The sequence below is a fragment of the Sturnira hondurensis genome, unplaced genomic scaffold (assembly GCF_014824575.4).
Source record: "Sturnira hondurensis isolate 20B ecotype Veracruz unplaced genomic scaffold, ASM1482457v3 Scaffold0006413, whole genome shotgun sequence".
NCBI lineage: Eukaryota > Metazoa > Chordata > Mammalia > Chiroptera > Phyllostomidae > Sturnira > Sturnira hondurensis.
In genome coordinates this window covers 25986591-26013525 of record NW_028079044.1, presented here as the reverse complement: position 1 = coordinate 26013525, position 26935 = coordinate 25986591, and the positions used below count along the sequence as shown (strand labels likewise).

The 26935-nt window shown below is 39.1% G+C and overlaps 1 protein-coding gene across 3 annotated transcripts in view; it reads right to left on the bottom strand.

The window, feature by feature from the left end:
* Positions 1-26935, bottom strand: part of VPS13B (vacuolar protein sorting 13 homolog B) — a 690921-nt gene that overhangs the window by 217558 nt on the left and 446428 nt on the right. For all 3 annotated transcript variants that reach the window (XM_037048265.1, XM_037048266.1, XM_037048267.1), the window contains exon 34: positions 2659-3346. In XM_037048265.1, coding sequence (XP_036904160.1) covers positions 2659-3346 — 688 coding nt within the window. The remainder of the gene's footprint in view (positions 1-2658; positions 3347-26935) is intronic.

Sequence of the window (26935 nt, the reverse complement as noted above, 5' to 3'; positions counted from 1 at the left end):
AGAAATCCCCCAGGATCAGTTATTTTTGAAAAAAAACTTCATTACTGTTTAATAAAATTTATGTATTTAAAATACTGAATACACTCAGTGCTCCACAAGAATATCAAAGGAAAATTTGCATCTCTAAAACAAGTCAAAGTAATTTTTAATCTGGGTAGCAGCTTACAAGCCGCTGAGAGTATCAGGTCAACTCTCTGAGGCCAGAGCAGTACAGCTGACATTTCTTTAGTAAGATAAATGTGAGATGAATTCCAAATTGCTGAATGATAAAACTTTAAACTGGAATAGATGTTAGTATTTATAATAGTCATCACATTTTACAGACAAGGAAACAGAAACCCAAAGAAATGAACTGGTTAAGATCACAATCCTAATTAATGGCAGGGCCAATATTAAAATATTACTGAAGGCTTCTGCTCCCTAGTTTAGTCATCTCTCTACTGTATAGTTCACAGTAAAAGCAATAGGGGTAGACATCTATGAAGGCCTACTATTTGCTGGACTCAATGATAAGTACTTTCATGAATTATCTCTTTTCCATGTCAAAGTCGCCCTGTGAGAGAGGTAGACACCTTATACGTGACAGAATTGGGACTGGAACCCAGGTTTGTCTTACCACCAAGGGAAGCTGTGCTGTGCAGTCACACACAAATTCACCAGCGAAACACCTGTGTGCTCTGGAGCGGGACAGTGGAGGCTGACCGAGAGAACTGCAGGCTCACACTCTTCTCTCCACTCCAGGGATCCAGACAGGCTGTGAGACCAGACTCCAGGGTCCAACAAATCTTGGCTTTGAATTTTAGCTCTGTTCATTGCTACATACGTGATCTTGGACAAGGTACTTAACTTTTCTAACTTTAGTTCTCTTACTTGCAAGATGGGAATGGAACATTTCCCATACAGTAGTGGTAGATTAGCTAAGAGAATGCATTGAAAACAGGTGGTACAGTGCCTGGCATAGACTGCATACTCATTAAATGCTAGTTGCATTTTTTAGGATAATCTAACTACTTGCTTTCTGATGAATTTCTCCACATCGCTAATTGCATTTTTAAGAAACATGCTAACTTATATAGGTAACTCTTTATTTGCATAGTGCACATGTCCAAGCAGATGCTTTTTGCGTAGGAAAAGGCACCCACAAGAACACTGTGCAAAGGACGCTCCTTAGATACCCTGTAAGCCTTTCTCCTCCCACATGTAATTCCCTGTGCTGAGTCTGGTCCACAACCTTCTCTTTAAGATTCATCTGCTGAAATTGGGTTCTATGTTGGTCTACACACAAGGATTTTTTAAAAAAACAAAAAGTACATCATTATTTTGACCTAGAAACTGATCAAATAACATCAACAACCTCAGCAGCACTCCTGCCTCCAATGCCCCAAAATACCTATTACACTGGAGGCACTCAGTAAAGGAGAGCACGACGTTTGAGTCAGGGAGGCGGGGGTTAGTGGTAAATGTTTAACTGGCCTTCAGAGTAGGAAAGCTGCTTGACAGCATCTGCCAATATCTGTGGTGTGAATACTCTCACTATGACTGATTTAAACTACCAGTGGTTTAACAACTGTCTTTAAAAGTTCCTAAAAATTAAAAAACTGGCTCTTGCAAGCCAGTGTGAGCCAGTTCGTGCACCAGAGACACGAGGGCCAATAGGCAGTCTAGGAGGTAACCCTAGGCCACTCCACCCATCCCCAGACAGCTACCCTTTCTAAAGCTGCGGACCTGCCACGCACATCCGCAAGAGCAAAGGCTCCCTTTGGCCTTACTCCTTGGGCTGAATCCGGATCCCCACACCTGCCCCTACTCTCCAGGAGCTAGCTCTGTAAATTGGTTCTCCTTAATGCAAAAAATGAACAAGCCTATTTTCAGATGGGACAAATTCTCCAAATGCCTCACTACTGCCTTCTATCTGCTACATGGGACCACCTGATGGCGGGGAAATGCTGAGTTGGACTGAGCTTGCTAGTGCCCTCTTCCAACGCAGCATTTTAGATGGCGCAGCTACCCCCACCCCAGTCTTTCCGGCCGCGAGTCTAACTCTACATTAGCCCTTGTTACTCAGCAGTCACTATGCTTTAAATCTGCGCCCCCGATCACTTTCCAAGTGTCAACAAGCAACAAGCGTCATAGTTCAATATACATATTATAATGTGTTAGATTGCTTTCTGGTTAAAAGAGCTAGTTGGCCAACACTACTAATAAATGTGTTATAATGTACACAAATCTTTAAATCATTTTATTTTACTAATAAATCTTCTCAAACACATTTACTATTAATGTGTTATAACAAGATTATGAGATTAAAAATACCTACAGGCCATTAATATGAAATAAAGCTTTGCTTCCCAATCACTGAAAACTGTTAAGCATTTCTACAGCTCTGAAAGAGGCATGTTTCACTTAGATCCTGGAAAAAAAATGAACATTCAGAGGCAGGGTAAGAACATGAAGGCCAACCCTTGGTACATTTCAAACACTGACTTACACATGATTCAGCTGTGGGATGTGAACTTTATACATTTACATATTCTGTGGAGAAAAGAAGTCTTATCTCGTCTGCCAGCTGTTTTCTGTTGGTGCAAACCTTGAAACCAGGAATAAAACTTAGTCTGTAGGAACAGTTATCAGCACTCCAGTGAAGCTGAGGGCTCTTACCTGTACACTTGTAATCAGAGGCCACCCCTTTAAGCACAGCATCGAAAATGGTCATTTCCACTCGCTGCTTTCGGTGGTGACAACTCAGAAGCAAAGAAGGCTGGGAGACAATAAGGTATAAAAATGGTTCTAGCTGCAAATCACCAGTTCCTCTTCGTCCAGGCTGCCGAACGATAGTTATGCCCAGGGCCTGTCTGGCAGATGACCTTGTGGTCGCATGAAGACTTTCAAGAGAGATGGCTCCTATTTTTTTCCCTGAGGGAAAAGTCAGGCTGCTGCTTAAGAGATCTTCTGCTGTTACCGTGGAAAGACACGCCTCACTGGGTTTAGCAACACCTGAGTTGTCATCTGGGGGATTCGATGAACTCCTGCCTGTTTTTTCATTATCACTCTGTTCTTGTGATTTTGATTTTGGTAAGGCCGTGCACGAGTAAGTCATGAGTGAGATTCTACTTGCAGTAACAAATATGTCAAAGGGAATGAAATTCAGATTCTTTACGATGGAAGCCTGGCGCGAGGGGCGGGCAATGCGGTGCTGACTGGTGCCACGGTGCTGCTCTATTTGCACGATTCTGATGTTGACGCTGTCACTGCCAATGCCGCTGTCCTGGGCTCCGCTGCACCGTGAGGAGGTGTCGGCCACACTGCCCTCAAGGGCGTCCATTTTCTTCTGTTCTTGCTTAGAGATCTGAAAGGAAAAGCAGGAAAATACTTTAAACTAGTTACAGTCCAAGTGTTATTCTATAAAGGATGTCCTATTGACATGTTAAAAATGGTAGTCCAGTATAACTTGTAACAGAGTAATCATTAAAACAAACAAGATGGCCATTCATAAAAATCATTCATATTAAAACGCCAAGGTATACTTGAGAAAAAGTATCAAGTGTACATTTCTAACATTAAATTATATTCTTAAGTATCAGACTTTCTTTCTTTGGACTAATAAAAATGCCTCTAAGAAATTAGTATTCTTTCCAAGTAATACAATAAACTGTTTCCAAATCGTGATTACTATTGGTTGAAATTATATTTTAGGTCAGAGTAGTTTATATTGTTAACCCTTGCCATTATAACACTAATTTATAGTTTTGGGATAGTAAGAGAGGAGAACATTATGAAAGACAAACAAAAGTAACATGTATGCCATTCAAAAAGTTTCTTTTCCTCTACGGTATAACTCAAAACAGTGGTAAATGTAAGTGATCAAGTGAAATGTAAGCCATTAATGCTCTTGAAGGAAGATCTTTCCTTTGTGCACAAAAGGATACTCATTCTCAGAATTTCCCACCAGCAACACCCTACGCAGAGCCAAAACCTGGTGACGGCGAAGTTACGATCACCGTGGGAGCACATCTCCAGGTCCTTCAGGTGGATTCTTTGTTCCACTTTCTTAGGTCTCCCACCCATCAGTCTGTGATATGCTATTTGGGACCTAGATGTTTCACTTGCTTTTTCACTGAAGTAACCATGGAAACTTTGAGGAAAAAAAAAACCAAATCCTCCCAACCTCCGTCTTATCACCAAACATAACCAATGGTAACATTTAGTGCATTTGCTTTCAGTTTTTGCCCTACCCGGGCAAAAGTTCCTCCCACATCATCCTTTGATGGTTATAATCACACTGTAGGGACAAATTTTTTTTTTTAATTTTAAGATTTTATTTATTTATATTTAGAGAGGAAGGGAAGGAGAGAAGGAGAGAAGTATCAATGTATGGTTGCCTCTCGTGAGTCCCCCGCTGGGAACTGGCCTGCAACCCAGGCATGTGCCCTGACTGGGAATCGAACCGCGATCGTGTGGTTCGCAGGCCCGCGCTCAATCCCCTAAGCTATGCCAGCCAGGGCTGTAGGGACAAATTTATAAATCAGTGTTTCTCCATGCTAATACACTCTTCACAAATGTCATTTAGAAAAGCTGCACAATATTTAATTTACTGTTAGAAACAAGTTGTTCAACCATTCTCATATAACTGGACATTCAAGTTTTCAATTTTTGACAACAAACATCTATCAATATTATCTTAACATAGGCTCCTAGAAGTGGAATTATTAGGTAAATGATATGAAAGAGTTCGAGGTTACTGAATACTGCCAACACCTTTCAAAAAAGTCTGCACTAAATAATATTACTGCCAACAATGAAAAAATAACCCCCAAAGCACTGAGTGTTACTTATCTTTTTTAAGGCTCTTCCTTTACTATATTGGTAAATATAATATCATTTTCAACATGCTACACATTATTTTAAGTTGCTTGTGAAATGTTAAAGGTCTGTTAAATAAATCAAGACAACATGCCCTGACCAGTGCAGCTCAACTGGTTGGGTGTCATCCCTTAAAGTGAGAGGTCACACATGCCTGGGTTGTGGGTTTGGTCCCCAGTCAGGTGTGTACGAGAGGCAATGGATGAATGTTTCTCTCTCACAGTGATGTTTCTCACCCTTTCTTTTTCCCTCCCTTCCCTTCTCTCTAAAAATAAATAAATGAAATCTTTAAAGATACAGATTGTAGTTAGAAAAATGTTGCATAAGCTATTTGAAACAAAAACCACTCCCTCCCCCATTCTTTGGAGACACCACCTTCTCTTAAACCACACTCTCGACACGGGCTGTCTGACGTCCGGAGTGCCCCTCCTGAGCTTGCTGGGGCCAGCTGTCCGTGGGCACTCAGAACAAACGACACTGTCTGAGAATGGTTCTCTCACTCTTCTCCTTCTCGGTGATGTTGCTTTGCTAATACTTCTGCTTTAGGATGTATTTTCTCTTAAAATGTTTTGTGGTGGCAGTATCAGACTACGTTAAAACAACCCATAGGCTTTGGGGCTACATGGTCAAGTCCGACACTTTCCCATTGTATGAGTTCAGACAAATACAGACCTCTCTAAGGGAACATAACCTCCTTTGTAAAACGGGGATACTAAATCCTATCTCAGAGGGTTAGTATGAGGCTTCGGTGACCTAAAGGACCTGAAGAGGTCAGCACAGTACCCAGCATATAGTAAATACCCTCACATGGGCAGCACTCAGTAAAGGGTCTGTCTAAAAAACGAGTCACTTTCTTTGCAAAGACTTCCTTAATCCTTCCAGAGGATGCCAGTCTCTCTAGCTTCTACGCTTTTACTTATTACAATATAAGCTAATATTATTACAGCACTTTTTATACACTGTTTTGCCTAAGAGAGCGTGAGCAATTAAAGATAAAAATAAAATACCAGAGTATATTTATTATTTGCTAAATGTTGTTAGCACATTACATACATTTTCTTCCCTAAGTGTTACAACCCTTTGAAGGGGGTACTGTCATCCCCATTTTACAGCTGAGGAAACAGGCTTAAGAAATTATAAAGAAACCTACAGGTAGACATCTAGTGGGCTAAAGGTGAGAGGGAGTGCTCCTAGCACACACGGTGCTGCTGGTTGCACAGTAAAGCTTAATAACTGTGCTGACAGAATACATGAAGAAACATATTTAATTTAAAAACTTGGTAAAGTAAAAATTGAGGCAACTAGCAAAATGACAGCTTAATTTTAAAGCTTTTAGTAATCCCTATTATAAAAATTTGAAATATACCTCTAAATCAATTGCCAATGAAGAATTCTCAAATAATACGTGAACAAGATAATAAAATCAAGTCCATAAGTAGTTTAGGATTTATTTCCCATATTTTAAAGTGTTACAAAGCAACATCTGTACACAGCATAACTGAAAATTTCCTTTAGGTTGAGCCCTGTGGCAAACTCAAAATAAGAACTCAACTATTTTTATTCCCTCAATCAGAAAAGGCAACCATTATTCACTGCATGAGACTATGTACTACTTTCTATGAGTATATTTTCTTCTTATTTACAGATTTTATTTAAAATCTATTCTCTCCCTCTTTAAGGTGAGTTAAGAGTTCCCCATCGGTGGTCACTCGACAAAACCAACCACCGGCAGGGGGAGACAGAAAGGCAGTGCCAGCCCCAATCCCTACTGAGATGGCCACACCCGGCTCTAGGGAATGCCAGTGGCCCAGTCTTGTGATATAACTAAGCGGCAGGGGCAGGATGGTGGCTATCAGCCCGGGTTGCGTGGGTCACTGAGCAGAAGTCAGATGGCAGCTAATTCTGGTCACTATGGAGCAGATGGGATTTGTACCAGTGACCTGAAATGAAAGAGTTGGACTCTTATGGGGGGAAAAAAAGGCACAGGTTTCCCAGTACGAGAGAACTAGAATTTTAAAACCAGGTTAAAAGCCAAGATTTTCTCCATTTTTCTAAGGTCCCACAACTGAAATGAATCAGCAGGTGATTTTTGAGACATTTAAAAATCCCATGGTTTATCATCAGTCTACTGCAGACTTATCTGTTACACTGAAGAGTATCTGGCCTGCTAGTGAGAAAAGTTTTCTAATTAATTTTATGTGCTAAGCCCTAAACCTGAGCATCAATTTACCGTCCCTTTGTGGAAAGAGAAAAGTTCACAATGCAGGAACTCTGAAGATAACTTTTGCTTCATTATTGTCCAATGGGACTAATAATTTCAGTTGTCAAAAGTAGCCATGCCGACTTGCAGTGAGTGGATGCAGCAGAAACGTGGATCTCTGGGCAGCGCTGTTACATCAGCTCTCCCGCTCGTTACCTAACTCATTTAGAGTGAACAATAAAAGTTTTCTTTAATTAGCTACTGGTGTGCATTAACATGATCATGATTAAACCATAAAAACCAACTGTACATTACTCTGGTCCCCTCTTCCATATGTTTTGAATTATCCTGTTTGAAAATGTACTTTGCGTCCCTTTTAAAAGTTCGACCTTCTGCTTTCAGAGAATTAAATGCATATTACTGTAGTGAAGAAGATAATGTTTCAGACCTCCAGGCATATATTAAACACACTGGCAGCACTTGAGACAAAATGCTTTACTTATTAGATACTTCCTATTCTAAACAGTGTCATCAAAGGCTAAAAACAAAATCCATATAAAAGCTGCACAATGCTTCCACACAGAACCTGTGCCAAAATCCCTGTACTTTCCAACTAATGAGGAAAGGATGTGTACTCTTAACATATGAATGTAAGATTTTCCAAGCATTCACTTTAGGAAACTGGGCTATTGATTCCATATGCGTTATGTTAAATGAAACTGTATTGGTAAAATAACCTTTAAGATATCTGGCATGATAACTATAATTAAACAATATTCAAAAGACTAAAACAAAAGGGAATTTGGTTCCACAATGGCTAATTAAAATAAAATGAAAAAACAGAGCATGTCATCTCTCAAGATAAATTGTTATTGTTCAAGAACTACTTAAATACTGTTAAAATATACTTTTAGATAAAATCTGAAAGAGCTGGAAAAATATTTGTGGCTTAAAAATGGATAGTTTGGTGAAGAAAAAAAGTACAGGACTCTGAAATTTTATGCGGAGATAACGGCTTTAAAGCCTTGAGCACTACCAGATGGCACTCAAATCAGAGGAATTCTAGTTTCACTATCAATGAGTTTCAATATGAGCAGGTTTTCAATACCTCAGAAAACATGTCAAGCTGATAGTTTACTTCTTAGATCGTTTCGGCGCATTTTCCCATCCTTCTGCAGCTCTCAAGGGTGCAGAGCCTGGTCACCTTGGAAAAGGTGCTGAAAGCTGTACTAGTCAGGAGGGCGCTGTAGCTGCATCCCCCTGTTCATGCACTGAGACAGGTTAAGTTTGTTACTGGTCCTGGAGTCTGGGAAGAGCCAGAGTATCTCCAGAGTGGTGGCAAAACCACACATGAATAGGCAACAATACCAAAGGATACATTCAAGTAATCTCAAATGAAATTCTTGTGTGGTTGTACTGACCCTTTTGTGAGCACATTCAAAAGTCAGCTTCATTAATAAAAATGATGTAAATAAATAAATATTTAAATTTTTAAAGAAAAATATGTGGAAACCCATCTCTTGAGAATTAACAAGGACTGAAACAAATATAATTTTTGTTATGGCTGACAAGAAAGGGTAATTCAGATTCTATTCCAATATATTAATTCACATTACTCAAAAAAATTCTTTGTCTTTTTAAGGAAATCTTAACTATATGCCACTAAACATAAACATATCAATGTATTTTTACCTTATCATAATTATGGTTGTATAACAGTGACAATGAATATTTCCAACATGCAACAGTTACACTTTAATGTTGATCAAAATATCTTTTACCAATCATAAGATCATTTACACATCTTATAAATTATGAAAAAATCAAGTGTGAAACCACAAGATCAAAGTGACAATCCCATCTATGCATCATTGTGACATTTATTCTAACTTTACTGCCCTTGCTGTTTAGTAGTGTTTTCAAAGAAGTAAACATTCTATCTTACAAAATCCAATGCAACAAAGTTGGTTACAGTATTTTAATGGTTTTACACACTACGATTACAAAAAAAATTTTACACACTTGAAAAAATTATGCGCCTTGCTGTTTAAACATTTGCAAACATACTCTTCTAGTGCATCTTTTATAAACTGGATTTTGGGGGTAGAACGGGTGGTACTACTGAAAGAGGCTGTAGTACGCTTTTAATATAGACACAGTGTACGCTGGAAGCTTCAGTGTACACTGGAAAACAGCAAACTGTAACAATCAGAAATAACAATTCATTTCAATCCCGTGAATTAATTTCATCAAGCAGACAAAAGAATACTTTTGTCTCAAGTTTTCAGTGCTGTCAGCACTGTTCTTCACAAACGTTTATCATTTTACATCCTTTATGCCCTCACAACTCAGTGATGTGCTAGGTAAAATTCATCTAAGCACATCAAATCAAATAAAAAATTAGAGAGAATAAATGGACTTTGATATGAAATGTCTCCTTCAGTGTCAACAACCCACCTTATTTTTTATGTAAAAACAAACTTAAACACTCTGTGCATTTGGGTACTACAGTGGTGGAGTGCTGGAAAACAAGGGCTTTTTATATTTTATTTTTCTAAGCCAAATGTTATACAAGATCCCACATAACATAATTGTTCCCAGTTGGAAGGCAAAAAAAAGTTTTCACAATACTGCAGTAATTATGCAAAAGAGCAGAACTAATGATACCCATTACTGCTTAACAGATAAAATGGTAAAGAGCAGTACAGTTTCAAGTTTTCCCTTTCATGAGTTACTTTTCTGGCTCTTTGAAGTAGCAATATACGGCCACTACTGCCTGCTAAGTATCAATTCTAATGTCCACACTTCAAGACCAGTGCTAAGTGCGATAAAAGAAGCATGGAGATAGTTTAGGAGGGAAAGTTGTGTTTTATCATAGGCTGTGTTTGGTCTACTGTTCTATGGAAATTTATGAAAAGGCACCAGTTCTAGTGCAGATAATACCTCGATCATTGTCAATGTCCATTGCAATATTATAAACGAAACAACAATGTATATACACCAACCTACCCACATGAAGTTCAAATCCTACTCACTGAGATTTTTATCTGCAGGGTTGGCCTGTAGAGTTTTGTGTCTGTTTCGTTCTATAACATGTATATGATTTCACAGCATCATATACAATATGATGCTGTGAAACAATATAGCATCAAATAAACAATACAAAAATTGTTTATTTTCAGGGGCTTCTAAATTTAGGAGGAAAAAATAATAATTCCAGACAAAACTCCAGAAATAGGTCTCATTCCCTTCTCTCTCTCTCCATATAAAACTGGAATACATTAGTTGTTTTTGTTCACAAGGACTAGACCTAATGGATTCATACTAAACTTCCAAGTTTGTTTGACTTATTTGCTTTTGGTAGTGAATTTCAAGTTGTTTTTTTTTTAATGAAACTTCACACATTCTGGGAACTTCGGGGTCTTAATCAAAACAGATGCCTTTAGGCCCTGGCCAGGTACTTCAGTTGGTTAGAGCCCCCTCCTCCTGATATTCCAGAGGTGGAGGGTTTGACCCCGGTCAGGGCACTGGCAAGAATCAAGCAGCGACTGCATAAATAAGCAGAACAACAAATTGATGTTCCTCTCTGCTCCACCCCCACCTCAAAATCAATCAATTAAAAAAAAAACACAAACAAATAGATGCCTCTACATGACAAACAACAACCTGTTTTGAAATGGCCACAATGTTAATTTTTAAAAACTGGCTACTGTGTATACAAGGTAACTACTCTTCATACTGATGAAATCCAAAGTTCATTCCACGGATGTCAATGTGGAAACCATTTTGTCCCATGGCTGCTTAAAGACTTTCAATAGGATTAAATCAGCTGCGAGTCCTCATTATATCAGCGTTTACAATTGTGTCTGAGTTGGAGTCTGTTTCTCATAGAATTTTACTCAGAGACTGACTTAGATTGGCTCCTTAGGGCTAGTCTGATTTTACTAGAAACAACTGTATCACATCAGCCACTCTCATAAACTTGCCTTAAGATTGAATCAGCCCCTGACCCCGAAGAGATGAAAGTTTACCGGGCCCATGCATTCTCTGTAAGAATCACAGGAAAGCACATTTTCGTTTCTGCAGCAATGCAAAAGAATATGCTTATTAACTACTCCAGTGGGCCTTTGCCTTGAAACGATGAAATTGATTTTCTGATAAGAAAACTATAGTTGAACTTGAAGAAATTTCTATCAATAAAAATACATATAAATCTTTATTTGATTATTTTATCTTGAAAAATCACATATACTCCTTTAAAGAAACTACGTAGGGTTTATGGACATGAAGCAAGAGCATGCTTTTAAAACCAATTTTCCTATAATATTTAGAACAGTTGAAAAATAATAAAAATGGTTTAAGTATACTCATAATTAACTTTATCCAGTAGCTGGTTTTCAATGCATTATGGTTATTTAATAAAAAATGCTGTGCTGATATTCATTATTTTATACTGTACTTACTAAGTCTAAACAAACCTGGTTTAGTTAACTGTAGATTCTCTACTAAGTAAATCTGAATTTCAGTATTTCGACTATGTTTCTGAGTTTTTAACTGAAGTTCATCAAAATGACTATTACAGAATAGTCATTTACAAACTTTTACTGCTTACCCTTTGACTTCATATTGTCAGATCAATCTAAACCGAATTAAAGATACATAATGATTCTCTGTTATGTTATCAATACCTTAATGATGCCAAGGATTTGGAATTCAAAATGGTCAAGCTGTTAGAGAGAAACATTGATTTGTACCCTGTAGACAGTTCTCCATGAGAACTTTGCTCTTCTCTGGCACAGCACAACAATCGTCACAAGGTCAAAGTGACCTTGCACACAAACCACTGTGATGACATCAATCTCTCACTTCAATTCTTAGAATCTGCAGTGGCCCTGGACAGGTAGCTTGGAAGGTCTGAGTGTCATCTAGATACACCAAAGTTGTGGGTTCAATCCCTGGTCAGGGCACACACAAGAATCAACCAATGAATGTATCACTGAGTGGAACAACAAATCTGTGATTCTGCCTGTCTGTCTGTCTCTTTCTCCCTTAGTCCCTCTCCCTTCCTTTCTCTCTCTAAAATCAATCAATAAAAAAAAAATAAAGTAATTTGCAGTATTCTATAAGTCAGGTTCCTAACAATAGCTCTGGCCGAGTAGCCCTACAACATCAGTATATTTTCATACACTGATATGTCTCAAGAAGTTCCCACTGATCCAAAAAAGCAATTTTCTATGTATTAATGCAGGTGATCCAACCTACACTTTAAGGCTGGCTATTCTTGATATGTGGGATTGCTTGAATAAAAGTTAAAAGTTAGAAAGAAAATGCGGACTACCTCTTCCCAAACATCAAGCACCATCTCTACAAACATTAAAGCCGTAACCAAGTAAGGGAACTGCTCAGAATTCTTTCTAACATTATGAATTACAAAATAACATTTAATCACAGATGGTATGTGCTTCTAGATTAGGTTATCACAGTGTCTCTGGTTAATGCTAACTCTGCAAAGACCCCATTCACAGCAGTTACCGAATCGGCACCATTTAAAGAGGAGTTCTTAGTCTTTAAAAGTTACGTCTCTCTAAACTAGTTAAATAACAAAGTTTATGCTTTAAACAATATTATTATTTTCTTTTTCTTGAATTTATTGGGGTGATATTGGTAAATAAAATTATATAGTTTTCAGGGGTACAATTCTACAACACATCATCTGTATACTGTACTGTGTGTCCAGCACCCTAAGTCTTCTTCCATCACCACTTATCTCCCCTTTATTTCCCTCTCATATTTCCCCTAACCCCCTTTATTTTTAAGGTAACATTATTCACTCAAGTACAGTTTATGTGTGTACTTTAGCTATAATAATTTTCTTGGGATAAAATATTTCTAGAGCTTCTTAAGAGCCAAAGTCAAAATTACTAAGCAAAATGTGAAGTAAGATTTTATTTTACATCATTCATTCAACAAATTCTTATTGAGCATCTACAGGAATATCTCAGAGATATTATGATTTGGTTCCAGACACCACAATAAAGCAAATACCACAGTAGAGCAAGTCACATGATGTTTTTTGTTTTCTAGAGCAGGTAAAAATTATGTTTGCAATACTGTAGCCTATTAGGTGTACAATAGCATTATGTGTAAAAAATGTACATACCTTAATTAAAAATATACGGTGATGGAAGATGATTTGACTTTGGGTGGTGGGCACACAATGCAATACACAGATCATGTATATAGAAAGGTACATCTGAAACCTATATGATCTTATTAACCAATGTTATCCCAGTAAATGCAATAAAAATACGTCATTGCTAAAAATGCTAACTATCATCTGAGCCTCAGCAAGTTGGAACCTTTTTGCTGGTAGACGGTCTCACCTGGATGTTGACAATTGCTGACTGATCAGAGTGACGGCTGCTAAAGGTTGGGGTGACAGTTTTTATTGGCTACCCTTTTACTTCCTGATAACAGATCGAATACTAACTGAACTAAAGCTAAATAATGATTCTCCGTGAGACATATGTCATCAGCATATGAACCTGAAATGCAAAATGACTGAGACGACACTGAAGTTTGCCACACTGGTTGTCTCTTCCTTTTGTGAACTATCCTTCTGCAGTGTGTGATGCTGGCTGACAGCATTTTACCCACAGTAGAACTTCTTTCAAAAGTGAGGTCAATCCTCTCAAACTCTGCCTTATCAACTCAGTTTACGTAACACTCAAAATCCCTTGTTGTCCTTTCAACAATCTTCCTATCAACCTCACCAGGAGTGGATTCCATCTCAAAAAACTACTTTCTCTGTTTCCCCCCACTGTACCCGAGCAACAATAAAAGAGAGAGAGAGAGAGAGAAAAGAAACTACTTTCTTGGCTAATTAGGAGTAAGAAGCAATTCGTAATCTGGGAAATTTTGATCATGATGTTGTAGCAATCCAGTTATATCTTCAGGTTCCACTTGTAATTCCAGTTTTCTTGATATTTGCACCATATCTTCAGTTATTTCCTCCACCAAAGTCTTGAACCTTTGAAGTCATCCAGGAGGGTCAGAACTGACTTCTTCCAAACTCCTGTTAATGTTGACATTTTGACCTCACCACATGAATTCCGAATGGTATCCAGATTAGTGAATCCTTTCCAGAAGGAGTTCAATGTGCTTGCCCAGATCCATCAGAGGAATCACTATCAAGGCAGTTATAGCCTCACATGTACTTCTTCAGCAATAAGACTTGAAAGTCAAAATTATGCCTTGATCCATGAGCTACATAATGCAAGTGTTAACAGGCATGAAAACAACATTAATCTCATTGTTCATCTCCATCAAAGCCCTTGGGTGACCAGATGTTTTATCCATAAGCAATAGTATTTTGAAAAGAGTCTCTTTTCTGAGCAGGAGCTCTCTAAGTGGGATTAAAAGATTCAGCAAATGTAAACAGATGTGCTGTCACCCAGGTTTTGCCACCCCATTTCAAGAGCACAGGCAGGGATTTGGCATACACAGTAAGGGCCCTGGGATTTCTGGAATTGAAAATGAGTTTTAACTTCAAGTTACCAGCTGCACTAGTTTCTATCAAGAGAGTCAGCCTGTCCTTTGAAGCCAGGCACTGACTTCTCTCCAGCTCTGAAAGTCCCAGATGGCAAGTTCTTCTGATAGGGGGCTGTTTCTCCTACATTGAAAATCTATTGTTTACTGTGGCCATCTTCATTAATTATCTTAGCTAGATCTGGATAACTTGTTGCATTTCTGACATCAGCATTTGCTGCTTCACCTTGTATTTTTATGTTAGGGAGATAGTTTCTTTCCTTAAACCTTGTGAACCACCCCGTGCTTCTGCAGCTTCTTCATCTCTCACAGGCCTACACAGAATTTAAGAGTTAGGGCCTTGCTCTGAATTCAGCTTTGGCTTAAGGGAGTGCTGTGACTGATGTGGTCTTCTATCCAGACAATTAAAACTTTCCCCATATCAGCAAGAAGGCTGTTTTTCTTTCTTATCATTTGTATTCTCAGAGGAGTAGCACTTTTAATTTCCTTGAAGAACTTTGCATCCATAGCTTGCCTATCTGGTGTAAGAGAACAAGCTTTGGGCCTATCTTGGCTTTCTACATGCCTTCCTCACTAAGCTTAATCATTTCTAGGTTTTGGTTTAAAATGACACGTGTGTGACTCTTCCATTCACTTGAACATTTAGAGGCCACTGAAGAGTTGTTAACTGACCTACTTTCAATACTTGTCTCTCCGGGAATAGGGACACCCAAGGAGATCAAGAGAGACAGGGAATCAGCAGGTTGGTGGAACAGTCAGAACACACACATTTGTCGATTTAGTTTGCCAAAACAATTACAATAGTGACTTCAAAGATCACTGACTACAGATCACCATAACAGATAGTAATGAAAATGTTTGAAATATTGCAAGAAGTAACAAACTGTGACACAGAGACACAAATAAGCATATGCTGTTGTAAAATGGTGCTGATAGACTTGTTCCACGCAGAGTTGCCATAACCTTCAATTTGAAAAAGAATGCAGTATGTGTGAATTTCAATAAAGCCAGGCATGCCTCTATTATGTTCTCGGCACTGGAAGGGGCAGAGTGGAAACGAAGGCCTTGCCTTCATGGAATCGGCACTCTCTCAGAGAAGTCAGACAATATGATTTTACGTGTCACACATGCATGTGCACACACATTATGCACACATACACACATATTTGATGATGGATGTTGGGTATTATGAGATAAGAGTCAAAAATAATTTGAGTTTTAGGCCAGAGCAACTACACAAATGGAGAAAGGTGATTTTCCAGGCTATGCAAGCAGCTTCTCAACTTGTCTGTGTGTTAGTTCATTCTTTCACATTCTGCCTTTCCAAACTTTATCTGTTTTCCTAAGAAACATAAATGACCACCATGATCTTCACATAGGGAGATGATGACAGCTACCACCGCACCAAATTTTAAAGGATTCTCTAGGGCATTTATGATGTCTTCCTCCCTGTTCCTCTAGCACGCCAAAGCCCCAATCAGCCAAGAACTATTCAAGGGAGGGCTGTAATTAGAGATGGTTTTCTGGGGTTGTTCCTAGACCTCATTCTAGACAAACACTAGGAGAACAGAGAAATGGAGCCAAGACACGGAGTTACGCCACAGCCCTAGAAAATCAGATGAATGAAACATAAAATATTTCTTGGGAGTATTTTGGCCTTAGAACAGCTGAAATTGATGCAATGTTCTTAGGTTAAACTGGAGAAGGGGAAAAAGAGAGGGCTGGGCTCTTATAAGACCCGCATATCTCTAATTGCTACTGAGCATTTTTGCTTGCATGGCCCATGATCAATATCACACACAAGAAGGATCATCATAACATTTAGAAGTATTTTTCTCTAAAATACCACCTGTACACTTTAATGTTTTATTTATTTGTCCCTTTTCAAAAGCCTCAAATAGTAAATATATTCTCTTGGCCCCACCAATTACTGCTACTCATTTCATTAACTACTCCTACTTTTTCCTTTGTATTTTCTACTCTTACTGGCTCCTCTCACTTTTCATGGGCTAGTGACAAGAGTTCCTTAATTAGTTTCTTTCACAGGTCTTTTTTTTCCCTAACCTATCCCAGATAGTAGTACTGTCTGATTACTCTTCTCAAAATACAGTATTTACTTGCAAACATTTGTCCCAATAGAATGTAAGGTCCACAGAACCAGAAACTTTTTGAGTGTTTTTAAAATTTTTTTCCACTTTATCACCAGTGCCCAGAACCATGTGCTTGGTACATAGTGGAATTCAATAAATATTTTAAAAATTAATTAAGGAAGGAACAAATGGACTGGGCAATCTACAAGGTGCTCATTTGGGTTCCTGGGTAAGGGAGTAGATATAGGCACCAGGTAAACTTGGAGCCTGCCTTCTAAATTTGAGATACTTATTTATTACACTAAAAATGCTTTCAGGTACTTCTGAACCAAGATGGAAAGAAGTTAGACCTGTTGAAATGGCAGGAGGAACACTGAGGCTGAGGGAGACGATAAATGCAAGAGGGACAAAGACGGAACAGAGCAAGTGTATGGAGCAGGAAATGACCGACTTGGATCAAACAAAACAGGTATTAATTAGTGGGAACAAGGGAAGGGAGGGTGGGAAGACAGGATGAAGCGAGACTCTGGAAACTCGACTTCCTGGCTTTACGTTAGGCTCCCCAAAGCAGAGCCTTCTGACAACTACATCCGAGTCCCCGAAGGCACTTGTTAAAGCAGATTTTCTGGCCCCGTGCCAGGAGTGTCTTACCTGAAGGTGAGACCTGGCAACCTGAACTTAGAACGAACTCCTGGTAATTTTTATTCACACTAATGTTTAGGATATACTGCTATAAACAATGGAAAACTGTAACAGTTACATAGAAAAAAATGACAAAGTGGTGCTTGAGAAACATTAATATGATAAAAATGTGTGGTAGAAGTAGGGGACTGGAGCCCAGAGACACTGCAGGTAGCACTACCAGTTAGAAAGCAACTGGCCAGGTGACAATGATGGGGAGATGAAATAAAGCAATATGTGATGTAGTGGGCTTCAGGGGCGGAATGAGAAAAATATTTCATCACCTCAGCTCAGAATCTGGGCACAGCAGACCACTGCCAACTGAATTTAACCAATATTCTGGGACAACCGCTCTAACCCACCCCTAAGTACTCTATTCACAGTCTGCGTTCTGGAATTTCAATCACCTTGCCTCCACACTGCCACTCATGCTGTTCTCCCAGCCTGGGACACCTTCCTTTTTAAGAATCCATTTCCTCTAATGAAGCCTTTCCTTTATAAACCCACAATAACCGCTCTCTCTTCTACAAGCCTATAGGATACTATCTTTATGCCCTATCTCATAGGATTAAGCCTGGAAACACACATCCATGTCTATAAAGCCTGTGCACAGGCATGCATATGAAGTGCGCTAAGTATATGTGGATGATAGTGATGATGGTAACGAAGATGGCAACAAAAAACTAGCTGAGTCCCAGATACTCTCTAAACCAATGAAACCAATGCATGGATAGTATTTATTGGATGTGCAGAATGTGTCAAGCACTTTTCTATATCAATTCGCTTAATCCTCATAACAATTCTATAAAGTAGGTACTATTATTATTTTAGGATAAATAAAGTGAGGTCTGGAGAAGTTAACTTGCTCAAAATCACTCAATTAGTAAATGGTGAACTTGGGATGGGTACATTGGCAATATAATTCCAGCACTTATTTTTCTAATTTTTCTAATTTATTGATGTTTAAAAAGAGAGAGGAAGTGGGTAGGGGGGTGTGAGAGAGAGAAACATCGGTTTGTGGTTCCACTTGTTTATGCATTCATTGGATGATTCTTGTATGTGCCCTGACCCGGGATTGAACCAGCAAACTTGGCCTATTGGGACTACATTCTAACCAACTGAGCCAGGGGATTCCAGTGCTTTTTTAAAATCACAGCCTACAGAGTCTCAGTCTCAGAACCTCGCTTGTTTCTTCCATAGCACTTACCACAATTTGAATTCTCTAAAACTTTTTTGTTGTTGTTATTATGTTTACTTACTAGATAGAAAGATCCATCATCATTGGACCAGTTAATTTTGTTCACTGCTATATGCCTAGTGCTGGGCACATAGTAGATGCTTCATAAATATATGCTTTGTAAATAAATGAATGAATTAAACAATAAGGAAGAAGGAACAGAAGAAAGGAGTAAAGCTATAGGTACCATAATGAATATCTAGGGGACTAGGGAAATTTTTTATTACTGCATATTTCAGACAGATGGCTTCCCAGAGAAAGTCTCCATCAATATATGAATGTATTTTGAAATGCTGAAAGGAAAAATCCATTTGCAAGGTGCTGGGACCAGGTGTCTCTATTTTAGCATATCACTGCATTCAAGAACAGGAAGCAGAGCTTGGAGATAGAGCACTGTGCTAGGGAACTGAAGACCTGGCTGAGTTCCACAGTTTCCACTAAGTCACACCTGTGTGCAGCTATGTGGGAAAAAGCTGTCTGTTCACAGCTTTCCTCTTGTCGACATGCAGTTAAAATAAGAGTAATCTAGGCCAAATTCAAATTTTCATTTCAATGCATCAGAATTCTGGCTTATTAGAGCTGGAAGAAGTTTTGGAGCTCATTGTTTCCAGAGCTTTTTCAAACTACATTTCAGCTACAGTATCCCTTCCTTAAAGAAAATCTTACAAAGTGAGGGGGTTAGTGGGTGACAGAGGATGCATGATATGTTAAACCACATAAAAGCAAAGTTGCCCCAGGATGGCGGTGTCACAGATGTGTACACATGTGATTGGAGGGCCTCAACTCTGCCACGGGACAACCACCCCTTGACAGAATTTTTAAATAAATGCTTTACTGCGATAATTCATGTGTCACATACTTAATCTATTTAAAGTACACAAATCAATGTTTCTTGGTATACAACGATCATCACAATTTTAGAAGGTTTTTTTAATCACTCCAAAAAGAAACCTCATACCTGTTAGCAGTCTCTTGCCTTCACTGCCTCACTTTCCTCCCTCCCAATCAGCCCCTCCCAAGTACTAATCTACTTTCCGACTCTACAGATTCACCTATTCGAGATATTTCATATAAATGGAATCATATAATATGTGGTCTTTCATGACTGGCTTCTTTCACACTGCACAACGCTTGCAAAGTTTATCCACATTGTAGCATGTATAAGTACTGCATTCGTTTTCACAGCTGAGTAATATTCCACTGGATGGATAGGACACGTTTTATTCAGTCAGTTGATGGACAATTGGGTTGCTTCCACTTTTTAGCTATTTTTGAACAATGCTACTATAAATATTCAGGCCCATGTGTTTGTGTGAACATGTTTCCATTTCTCTTGGTTGTATATCTAGAAGTGAAATTTTTGAGTTATATATAACTTATTTAATCTTTTGAGAAACTGTCAGACTACCTTCCAAAACAGCTTCAACATTTTACATTCCCATCAAATGTATGAAAGTTCCAATTCACGCGGCTTCATCAACACTTGTTATTACTGGTCTTACGAGCACAGGCATCCTAGTGTGTGCAAAGTGGTGTCTCAGGGTGGTGGTGATTTGCATGCCCTGATGGCTACTTTCCTGGTGGTTGTTTCATGTACCCCTTGGTCACCTGTACGTCTTCTTTGGGAAAATGTCCATTCAGATCCTTTGCCCAATTTTGAATTGGGTTATTTGTTCTTTTATTATTGATATATAAGGGTTCTTTATGTATTCTAGACAAAAGTTCCTTACCAGATACGTAATTTGAAAATATTCTCACCCATTCTGTGCGCTCTTTTCACTTTCTTAATTTTAATGAAGTCTTATTACTTAATTAATTAGTTACTTGTGTCATAATTAATTACTTGTGTCATTTACGAAATCACTGCCTAATTAAACATCACAAAAGTTTATTCCTATGTTTTCTTCTAAGAGTTTCACTGTTTTAGGTCTTACATCCAGGTCTTGATCAATTTTGTGTTAATTTCTGTATATGGTGTGTAATAGTATTTTCTTCTAATACTTTTTAATTCCATAAGGTCAGTACTAATGTTCCTTTTATCTCAGATATTAATAATTTGAATCTTTTTTGTCTTGGTCAGTCGAACTAAGGGTTTGACAGTTTTGCTGATTTTTGTCAAAGAACCAAGTTTTGGTTCCGTTGATTTCATTTATCATTCTTCTCTCTCCCCTTGACATTTTACAGAGCCTTAGAGGAAGTATGATGTTGGGGTGGGGCCACAGCAGCCTCCTACTACTCCTTCCATTCAAAAGACCATAAGTTTGAGATGGCCACGTCAGTCGTAATTCATATCTATTGTCTTATTTATTTATAGTGTCTACTGTTATTGTTAAAAATTTTCTGTTAGGATGATAAATTATAGGGTCACTCTACCAACAGCCCTGGTTGAAACTGGATTGCCTATTAAGTTATATCCAGCTTCCTCCCAGCCCCTTCTGTTCCTTGTGGTCCTGGCCTCAGGTATGAAATAAAGTTAAAAAGTGAAATAAAGACAACACAAGCATTAGATCAAAGAGATACATTTACAGTCAGACTGGATGGAATGTCTGCCAACTAAGGGAAAAAGTAGGAGTTAATCTTGATTTGTCTCTCTCTCTATTTTTTTCATTCTTCTATGAATAAGTATAAACTGTGCTTGAGGTTATACAGAAATATTCCCAAGAACTGCTGTGGATAAAGTAGCCTGTGTTCACGGGTTACTGACTTTCCCATGGGGTGTGGTCCTGTATTCCAGTCTCCAGCTGTGCCTGTGTGCCCACTCTTGCTCAATGAAGAGCGCAGGCCTAACACAATGGAAAGGGGAGGAAAGTGCTCTTCCTTGAAAGAAAGCTTCTAGGTCTAAGGACTTTTTTTTTTAAAGATTTTATTTATTTATCTTCAGAGGGGAAGGGAAGGAGAGAGGGAGAGGAATATCAATGTATGGTTGCCTCTCGTGGGTCCCCTGCTGGGAACCGGCCCAAAATCCAGGCATGTGCCCTGACTGGGAATCAAACCGTGATCCTCTGGTTCGTAGGTCCGTGCTCAATCCACTGAGCTACACCAGCCAGGGCCCTAGGTCTAAGGACTTTAATAAAAAACAGCAGGCACACTATTTCCTTTTGCTACCCATCTTCCATGCCCTAATCAGTGTACTCAAATCTATCAGATGCCAAAAATTCATTGCCCATCCTGTCTGTTCCCCACTCTGCCCAGTCTCACACTGGCTCTGATTCTATCCACTGAGCATCGCTTCTTCTCCTAATATAGCTGGAGGTGTCCATGCAAACAAATGCATTCAATCAATTATCGAGGTGTATTTCATTCACAAGAGAAGCCAGGGAATTGTACACTCAGTATTTGTAGAAGGGTCCTGCACTAATCAAGGAGAATTAAACATATCTTAATGTACCTCATTTGAATCCTAAAACCTTTTGTTTTTACTTCATTAATCTAGAAATCTGAATCTGTTGCTGTTGGTCCGATTATTTAATTGTTACACAAAGCTTTGTTTTATTTTAACCAAATGTGCTCCCCTGGCAACTATATAAGTCATGAGACTTTATTTAAGAGAGGTTATTCTAGGAGCTAAAGTTTTAAGACACTTTACAAAAACTTTGTTAACAAGAAGTTGCCTGATATCCAAGTTAAATCACAATGAACAATATATTTTCAAGGTTTTCACTGGAATAAAACATGCTCATGTAAAGTCCGGGAAAAACATTACTGCTGTTTTTTTGGCAACAAAACACAATGATGAAACAAAGCTCCCTTAACAATGTAAAGGCAGAGGGACAGTGACTCAAGGCAATGGCAGATATTTAATGTAGTTCACAGAATACCAGTTGCCTTTATTCTTCAGAACACATTTTAAAATGGCAGCAATGGATTTTCAGGCCTGGTTACACCTACCAGGAAAATGATGCAACCATTATTCACCCCTTCCAACTATGGTTTTTACTGGCATCTTCTGTGAGTTACACTTTGGCATGCTTCTAAACATCATCAGGCCACAAGCTCACTCTAAATCAAATATTTTTACAAAGTAAACAATCCAGTGCTAAAAACTACCCAAGTTACAAAGACCTAATACTGTTTCCGTTCCAAGGACTGGGCTATTTTATAGGGAAAAAGCGCTCACTACATTAAAAGGGAAATGGAGCTTTAACCCAAAAGAATTGGCTGGCCAGAGCATTAGAAAAAGCAGTGTAAGGATCAAGCCTGCACTGGCCACCAGCAGACAGACACAACCCACCAGGTACCCCTGTATACCGAGAGCTTACATAATATATTATCCAGGTGAGTTAGTTCATTTGGTATTGGGTCAGCTAAGTTAGACACAAAAAAATTGTTTCACAGACATGGCTGACAGCCTTTATTCTGGCTAATACTTTAGCAAATCTGAGCCACTGTTTGCACTATTATTGCAAAAGAACAATCCAAGTCAAGTGCATGTTCTACCAATGACAAGTGAACAGCATCATTCTCTGCAGGTGCAGAGTGTATGAGTTTCAAAAAGCCGAGGGAACGCACATGAGCAATCCTGGCAAGCCAACCTAACAAACCAGTGAGGACTTCTTTTCTATACACTGAATACAGACACACTAAAGCACACTCTTTGTAGTTGTAGCAAGTTTTAACTTGAAATTAGTTAGTTACACAGTGACTAATATATAATAGGTATATTGAAAAATGCATGTTTTCTGAGTGAATACAAGCATATCTGGTTTCCCTGCAGGTCTTGGAAAGCCATATTATATCAAGTGCTACAAAGGAATACTTAGGAAGCCATAAGCAATTTCATTATACATTTTCCTTTTCCCCTAAAAACAAACCACTACTCTTTACTTGAGGAGTTCCTTAAGTAGACTGACTGTCCAGCCCTACTGCTCTCACACTTGTCACCTTCATTGGCAGTTTTATCACATAGGGCTCATACTGGCCAATTGCTGTGCAAACCAGCACAGCATCAGCCTCTTGATCACTGTCAATTCTTTGCCTGCAGGCATTCATTAAATATAACCATTGTTTTAGTTTATTCATTTAACAAATTGGTACTGAGCTTCCACATGGTATGTGAAAAACAAGAGCAGAGTAAAAGAGACCAGGAGTTCTAAGGAAGGACTGCGGTTTTAAATGGGTGGTCCTGACGGGCCTCGTTGCTCCTAGGAAAGAGCCTCTGCAAAGGCCTGGAAAGCAGGACTCCCTCCAGGAGCAATCAGGGAGGAGCACGGAGGCCAGGGCGGCAGGAGTGGAGTAGGCAATGGGGGTGCAGTGTGAAAGGAATGAGGGGCAAGATGTTATAGGGCCTGGAAAGTTGTCCTAAAAACTAGCTCTTTCCTCAGAAAATCGGAGCCAGTGAGGAAAGCTTTGGGGGGGGGGAGAGAACAACAGAATCAGTTAGCTCAGGTTTCAGAAGCATCCCACTGGCTGCTGTAATGAGAGTGTAAGGCAGGCAGAATAGGGTGCAACAAGGAGATGTGATGGGAGGCTCCCTACTCAGTGAACAGGGTGAGAGGTGACGTGACTTGGACCGGAGCCAGCAGCGAGGGTGGTGAGAAAGTCGAACTCTGGATATATTTTGAAGGTAGAGCCAACAGGTTTTCTGACAGATTGGATGTGATGTGTAATAGAAAAAGAGGAGGTGAGTATGACTTCATAAATTCTGGCTTTAGCAAGTATAAAATATGGGAGTTGCCAGTGGCTGATAGGAAAACAGATGACGGGTGGAGCGGGTCTGGAGGAAGAGAGTGGTCAGCAGCTTGCCCCTAGCACACTGACCTCCCTCAGGGAGATGCCACAGCCCTCACATCACGGTCCCCCGTTCATGCCCCTCATGTACTTATTTAAAGATTAAAAGTAAACCATTGCCTTTTATTTCTTAGGCATTCTAGCTAGAACTGTAGTAGAGACCTTACATAACAAAGCCTTATTCATTAGAGCTAACATTTCTCTCACTGCAGTAGCTGGAAATTCTAATCTGCCAATCAAGAATTAAGAAAAGATCCTGCACACATTTTTTTTACCAAAAACAAATGTGTTTGTAGCTTCTTGTCCCTCGCTGTAAGAATAATTTAAGCAGGATGAAATGGCTCTGGAATGAGAATCAGAGGACCTGTAGGTCAAGTCTTGGTTCTTCATTCACCCGTGATGGAAACTTAACATATTTGGATCTCACTGATGACACATAAAATGGAGAAAATACCTACTTTATAGGAATGGTGTGAGATTAAATTAAAAGATGTAAATGAAAAAAGTTTCACAGACCGCAAGGGTAATACCAATGATAGAGTTGTTATTATCTATTGCTTGACAAAAATTTACACATGACTATTATGCTCATTAATTTAATCATTCACACATTCCACCATCTTACAAAAAGGAATAAATGTAGATAAAAATTCTCTGAATAATCTTTTAACAAAACAGGTGAAAGGCTCGTGAGAAGCTTTCTGTAGGTTTCTTCATTCTTTTAACCCCACACCCTTCTAAGCCCTGCACAATGGTTACAAAAATGACTTATACGGATCTGATTCCATTATAATGAATTCTGCAAAAAAAAAAAAAAACAAAAAAAAAACCACCCCAACTTTCTGGAAGTCTTGTCACTCTTAAGCCCATGCCCTTCTAAGAACTGTCTAGACAGTGGTTACAAAAATGACTTATCTTACACAGGTCTGATTCCATTGCAATGAATTCAGCAACAAAACAGTCATTAAAATAAAAAGACACAACAGCCCTGGCAAGGAGACAGGCGGCAGCAGGGTGAAGTGGAGGCAGCGACTCAAAGTGAGCCATGGTGCCCATTACTGAAGAGTCAAGGGACTCGGTGCAAAGAGCTGGGATGAGGACAGAGTGGACTCTGGAGAGCTAAGCTGTGGGAGACAAGAATGATGACATACAGCAGGAGAGGGACAAGGGAGCGCAGGGGACTAAAGTAAAGGTCCTGGTGCTTACTGCTGTCAATTTATTTTGTAAGGCCTTTGGCCTGCCCTGCATTCTTATTTACGGAGAAGAGAGGGTATGCTAGTAATCTTTCTCAACCACATCGCTCCATGTTAGAGAAACTGAAAACTCTGCTGACAAGGAAGATAGGTGCCCCATGTTTAGAGGCAGAGTTTCCATTTCTATGAGGCTTGGTGAGTTAACAATAGAACACGTTCCATTGTATCTTAAACAAACAAGTACCAAAACACTGTGGAAATAATCTTAAGACTTAATAATTTTTTCTTAACTGAAGGAGTCTGGAAGAACTATGAGGATCCTTTAGTAACTGTGTCTCCACTACACTCACAGACACAACTTTACGATGGAAACTCTTACTGTGTGCCCTAATTACTCACTAGTGGGGGTGTCTTCTGACACAGGGTATGAGCTTTCTCAAGGCTGGGGAGTTATTTTATTCATCCTTGTAAACACAGAGCTTCTGGCACACAGTAATAGAGAGTCAAAAAAGGTCTCTTTCCTGATTCCCCTTCTATGTACATTGTCCCTCAAAACCTTTATTTCTGTATGGCTAAATTTAGAGCTCTTTTAGTGAAAGCTCATATATATGGGAGTAGGGGTGGGGGTGGGGGATGCTGTCCAGAAAGTATCCAGCCATGGGCTATGAATAATAGATATTTGTATTTTTTGTTTCATCTTTATTGTATTTTATCCTTACCATTTAGTCCCCTTACGCCCTTCCCCTCAGCAATCACCACACAGTTGTCCATGTCCGTGACTCCTTTTTCCTTTTTGCTCAATCCCTCCACCCCTAACCTCCCCTCCAAAAGCTGTCATCCTGCTCTCTATCTCTAAGTCTGTCCCCATTTTCCTTGTTAGCTCAGTTTGTATATTAGATTCCAAATATGAGTGAAATCGTATCACATTTGTCTTTCCTGAGTGGCTTATTTCACTTAGCATAATGTTCTCCAGGTCCATCCATGCTGTCACAGGGTTAAATTTTGTTTTTTACAGCTGAGTGGGATTCCATCGTGTAAATGTCCCATTGTTGTTTTATCCTCTCATATACTGATGGACACTTGGGCTCCTTCCGTATCTAGGTGGCTGTACATAATGCTGCAGTGTACACAGGGGTGCCTATGTTCAAATCAGTGTTTTGGGTTTCTTGGGTTATATTCCTAGAAGTGGGATTGCTGGGTCAAAAGGCAGATCCATTTTTAATTTTCTGAGGTACCTCCATACTGCTTTCCTCAATGGCTGCATCAGACTTCAATCCCACCAACAGTGCAAAAGTGTTCTCCTTTCTCCACGTCCTTGCCAGCACTTGTTGTTTGTTGATTTGTTAATGACAGCCTTTCTGACAGGTGTGTGATGATATCTCATTGTGGTCTTAATTTG